We start from the raw sequence: 5,566 nt of genomic DNA, 5'->3' as shown, positions 1-5,566 counted from the left end.
AAGCCCACAGKAATAATGTTTCACCACAGAAATTGAGTTTTCAGTTTAACCCTAAAATGCATACAAGATATTCAGGGATGAAAGACCAAAGATTGGGGAATCACTTTGTTTCTAATCTCCATCTAAACTGAATCAAAGTGCTGCCACACTGCATAATTAACTTGTTGTTTAACGTAAYCAATTTTCTTCAATTATAAAATTTAAAAATATATAAAGTATATTCAAACAATCATTAAAGAAAAAAATGAATTGAGTGCCTTGCCATTGTGACGACACCTGGGTCTTTCCTTGAAACTAATTATGCACGATGAAGAAGGAACCAGGAACCAGAAAATCAACTCATGGGAGAGTGGAATTCTTCACGATGTGACACGACATTCAGAGATGTATAAAAGGCTGTCAGACATTGAGCAGTAGCATCTCTTTACATCAGCTGGAAGAACAAACTGGAAGATAAGCACCACTGAAGGATTCAAGCTTTCTCCACAGGTGATTTGATTCCTTAAACTTTTGTGGGCCAGGAGAATCAAATTCCATAAATAGGCATTTTTTTAGATTATACTGTACATTTTAGGAATAAATAGAAAAAGATTTATCCTAATGTAATGTGATTAAGAGATTTATTTAAATTTAATGAATATATATTTTTTAAAATTAACAGAGATGAATCTTTTTCTGAGTCTGTGGGCTGTGGGTCTTACGCTGTGCTTGCGATGCCAGGTGACAGGTGAGTAGTTATAATTTTGTTTATTTGTGGWATTACTTTTTTCCTGGAAAGGATGTAACCCAACTCAAAGCTACTAGTGCAACTTAAATACAGAAAATCTTTATTATCATATAAAAAACTGTAGAGTTTAACCCCTGCCTCCACTTATTTTCAGAAGCCGATTTGAGCCAGAGTTTTATTGAAAAGTGTGTGAACGACGCTAAAGCAAACGTAGATGCAATCTACACCTACTCCAGACAAGAGTGAGTGTAAAATACTTAAAAATATATATTTTAAAATGAAGTCAAATGTTCCAAATCAATGTATTTATAAGTCTGACCTCTCTGCACACAGGAGCATTGAACGGGTGAAGAGAGACACAGCATCACCTGCAGACATCCTGAGGCTCCTGAAGCAGCCCAGAGGAGTGTCCCGTATGGCTGTGCGAGCAGCTGACTACATGGACAACACACTTCATCTGATCAGGAGGTCTGTGGCAACACGGCACAGACGCTCCGTTAACGACACAGGTCTGTATTTGTAACGAATTCATTTACTGTTGTTTTCAGTGTTAGTGCTGCAGCTCATCTTTGTTCCTATATTGTGTTGATTAGATCTGATCTCTGATTCGGATCTGGAAGTGATCTCCAGACTGACAGGCTGTGCTGCACAAGTCAGACAAGTAGCTTGCGACAGTATCACCGATGTAAACCTGTATCGGACTGCAAGTGGCATCTGCAACAACCTGTGAGGCAACAATTTAATAATAAAAAATAGTCTCATAATACTGTACATACACATAAACATTTTTACATAAAAAAAAATTAAAATCTGTTTTATTTCTCCTTTTCATGTAGGAGGAACACTCGTTGGGGAGCCTCTAACACCCCATTTTCCCGTTGGCTGCCTGCTGAGTATGAAGACGGAATCTCTCTTCCTAAAGGCTGGACAGATGGGAAGACAATTAATGGTCATCTTCTTCCTCTGGTATGACCTTCCGAGTAACCTTTATTCTTCAGCACACAGACACCCCAACACAAGTACTCATTGTCTTTATCTTGTCCTCAGGTAAGAGAAGTGTCCAACCGTATCCTGGCAACAGCTAACACTGATGTGCAGAGCGACTCTGAATACACTTTCCTGGTGACCATCTTCGCCCAGTTTACAGACCACGACCTGACTTTAACCCCTCAGTCTCCTTCCATCAAATCGTTTAATAATGGTGTTCACTGTGCAAACACCTGTGCCAACACAGAGCCATGTTATCCTATCAAGGTTAGTGTTTTTATATTTTAATATAATATTATGAAAACATCTGCCACATATTCAAAGCTAACAGCTTCTTGTGCTTTAAACAGTTCCCCAGTAATGACCCCCGCCCTGACCGTAACGCCCTATTGGATAAGTGCATGCCCTTCTTCCGCTCTTCTCCAGCTTGTGGTTCTGGAAACACAGGCTACCTTTTTGGTGCCAGCACCACCCGCCAACAGATTAACGTTCTCACAGCCTACCTTGATGTGGGTGAGGTCTATGGTTCTGACGACATCAAAGCGAAACTACTCCGAAACCTCACTTCTGATGAGGGTTTATTGAAGGTCAACACAGAGTATGATGATAACGGCCGTGAGCATCTGCCCTTCACCACCATGCAGGCCAACATGTGTGCCACCCGACGCAAAATAACTAATGATCCAAATGCTAAGGAGGTGCCATGCTTTTTAGCTGGTGAGCAACAAAAATCATCATTAGAGAAGCTTTAAAAGATCAACCTTTCCGAAGGCTGACAGCATTTTTTTCCTATTTTAACTTCATTTCATATTCAAACTCTTTATTGACTTAATTTCCTGTTTAAGGTGATGATCGTGTGGACGAGAACACTGGACTGACTTCTTTACACACACTGATGATGCGAGAACACAATCGTTTGGCCAGAGCACTGGCTAAGCTCAACCCACATTGGAACGGAGAGAAACTGTACCAGGAAGCACGCAAAATCATGGGAGGATACTTTCAGGTAAAGAACATGAAATGCCCACACCCTGACACAAAACTTTAAGACCAATGACTAACTCAGTTTCTCTTGTATTTTAGGTCATCACTTTCAGAGACTGGCTACGCCACATTGTTGGCCCACAAGCCATTGCAGAAAAACTGTCAACCTACCCAGGTTATGATGCAAATGTGGACCCTACCATTTCCAGCATTTTTTCCACAGCTGCCTTCCGATTTGCTCATGTGATGGTTCAACCCTTCATATTTCGTCTTGATGAGAATTATCAGAATCATTCTAGTTACCCTACGGAAGTGATCCATAGAACCATGTTTGCACCATGGAGGGTCATCTTTGAGGGTAAGATACTGAAATTCCTAATTTTCTATAAAGCAGAGTGTGAATTCATGGATCAACTCTGAGGATTTTCATTTGTTCTGCAGGGGGAATTGATCCACTTTTGAGAGGCTTAGTGGGTAGCAAGGCTAAACTGAACAACCAGGATCGTATTTTGTCTGATGAGCTGAGGGACAGGCTGTTTAAGTTCACACAGAGGTTGGCACTGGATCTGGGATCATTGAACATGCAGAGAGGCAGAGACCATGCACTTCCTGGTAAATATTTAGTCTAGATGTCTTAAGTCTTGAAAGTCCGTTGTGTAAACTACTACTAATTTCTCCATCATACCAAACTGTGTGGAAATCCATTGCATGTATACATTGTGTACTATTGTAATTTCTGCTAACTTGTTTTTGCCTCTTTTAGGCTACAACAAATGGCGTGGGTTCTGTGGACTGTCTCAGCCAAAGAATGAGAACGAGTTGGCTAAAGTGCTGAACAACACCAGTTTGGCCAAGAAATTGCTGGCTCTATATGGCACACCTGAAAACATTGATCCATGGCTGGGAGGAGTAGCTGAGCCATTTGTCCCTGGAGGAAGAGTGGGGCCCTTGTTTGCTTGCCTTATTGCCACCCAGTTCCAAAAGATCCGCAAAGCAGACCGGTAAATTCATAGAAAATAATAGTACACCCTTAAACATCTGAAGATAAACATGTTTACAAATATTTCACATTTGGAGACTTAAAACATAATGTCTTATTTTAGCTTCTGGTGGGAGAAAGATGGAGTCTTCACTGATGCTCAGAAGGAGTCACTGAGGAAAACATCATTGGCTCGCATCATCTGTGACAACACTGGCATCACTGAGGTTCCTGAGAAACCCTTCCTCTACCGACCTCGTGGTTCTGGTTACACCCAGTGTAAAGATATCCCTGCATTTGACCTCAGTCCATGGCAGGAGAATGGTAAGTTCATGTTAAGCTTTTCAGTAGAGATTGAATTGGTGAAAATTACTATTTGTTTTTAATTAGATCTTATTTTTGATGTTTCCAGTAATACTTGAAAAATTACACATCAAGCTTGTGTGGAAATTAGTATTTTTTTTCTCAAGTCACTTCAATAGAAAACAGAACTGAATATTAGATTCTTCAAAATAAAAGTCTTTAAAATTGGTATTTTTTTCTTTTTGTTTCTCTAGGAAATTGTAAAGAAGGGCCCCCAGGACCACAAGGTCCCCCAGGACCACAAGGTACATTTCTTACATTTAATTTAAGAAATTTAAATAATTTAAATATAGCATTATGTTGCAGTATTCAAATTGTATAAGTGCAATGTTCTAAATGTAAGTATTTTCATGTGTTTTTGCACACAGGACCACAAGGAAAACAAGGCCCCCCAGGCCCTCCAGGCCCCCCTGGTGTGGCAGAGAAAGTAGCCTTCTCTGTACATCTGGGCAATGACTACCCCAAGGTTGGTGGTCCCATCATTTTCCATGATGTCATCTACAATGGACAGAACAGCTACAACACCAACACCGGCTACTTCACCTGCGAGCACCCAGGGGTGTATGAGTTTGAGTTCCACTGCACAATTTACAAGTACTCAGCCAGCATCGATCTGATGCGTAACAAGGATTTGATTCTGCACTCATACACCACCCGCCAGAGTGGATACATCACAGCCAGCGGCAGCACCTACATCAAACTTGAGAAGGGAGACAAGGTCTGGCTGGTGGCTAACAAAGATGGAAACGGACTGACCAAGGACAGCTACTTCTCTGGTCATCTGCTGTTCACTGAGTAGGAGGGCTGTAAGTGCCACTAGGAATTTTTTAACCACATTTTGAACTAAAGTAGAAGTAAAACATTAAACTACAGTCATTAAATGCACTTTATGAATTGTATCATTGTGAAAATTGCTAACAAAACTGTTTTTGGTTGGCTGTTATTAATTGTTTTTATTGAAGGAATTTACATGATGCACACTCTACCTACAAAAAAGGCTGTTGGAAAAAGATTATGGCAATTTGTTAAATAAATGTCATTCAATGCTTCTGCTTCTTGTATTTTGATAAATAAACTGAAATTAACTTCTAAAATTGTTTACTTTGTACATGAATGTAAATTTTCAAGGAAACTTTTAGAAATGTAAATATGTAAAACACAAACGTTGTTCACAACAGTTTATGTGCATCTTCAGTTTAAATGTTACACTTAATTCTGACAAYAAAAAATGAAGATTGTATAAAATATTATCTAGTGAACTCTTTATTACAAAACATTTATTTCATTAATTTGCAAGCTTGCACACACATATACCTCACATTTCCTATCTTTCTGTCTTCACAGGGACTTTGAATTAACTTTCATTAATTTTTTGTTCATTTTTTTAATGTAACCCACTTATCCCACCCCAAGCACATGCCTTACCCTAAACTTAATCTCTACCACAAAAATGGCAATTGTGGGTCCTCAAAAGATAGTACAATTTGGAAAAATGTGCTTTACGTGGTAATAATGCTAGAACACAC

General features: G+C 39.5%; 1 protein-coding gene across 1 annotated transcript; it reads left to right on the top strand.

Moving 5' to 3' along the window:
• The first annotated feature begins 663 nt into the window (after positions 1-663).
• Positions 664-5,011, top strand: LOC106523774 (eosinophil peroxidase-like). Its single transcript, XM_014017316.1, has 14 exons — positions 664-727; positions 882-969; positions 1,061-1,236; positions 1,321-1,453; positions 1,564-1,693; positions 1,775-1,981; positions 2,065-2,431; positions 2,560-2,720; positions 2,798-3,056; positions 3,140-3,310; positions 3,462-3,699; positions 3,802-4,001; positions 4,235-4,285; positions 4,409-5,011. The coding sequence occupies exons 1-14, from the start codon at positions 664-666 to the stop codon at positions 4,837-4,839; spliced, it is 2,676 nt and encodes an 891-aa protein (XP_013872770.1). The 3' UTR covers positions 4,840-5,011.
• The last annotated feature ends 555 nt before the right edge of the window (positions 5,012-5,566 follow it).

Source organism: Austrofundulus limnaeus, unplaced genomic scaffold, assembly GCF_001266775.1.
Source record: "Austrofundulus limnaeus strain Quisiro unplaced genomic scaffold, Austrofundulus_limnaeus-1.0 Scaffold166, whole genome shotgun sequence".
In the NCBI taxonomy this organism is placed as follows: Eukaryota; Metazoa; Chordata; class Actinopteri; order Cyprinodontiformes; family Rivulidae; genus Austrofundulus; species Austrofundulus limnaeus.
Note: the sequence above shows the minus strand (reverse complement) of the source record. Positions and strands in the feature narration are given on the sequence as shown.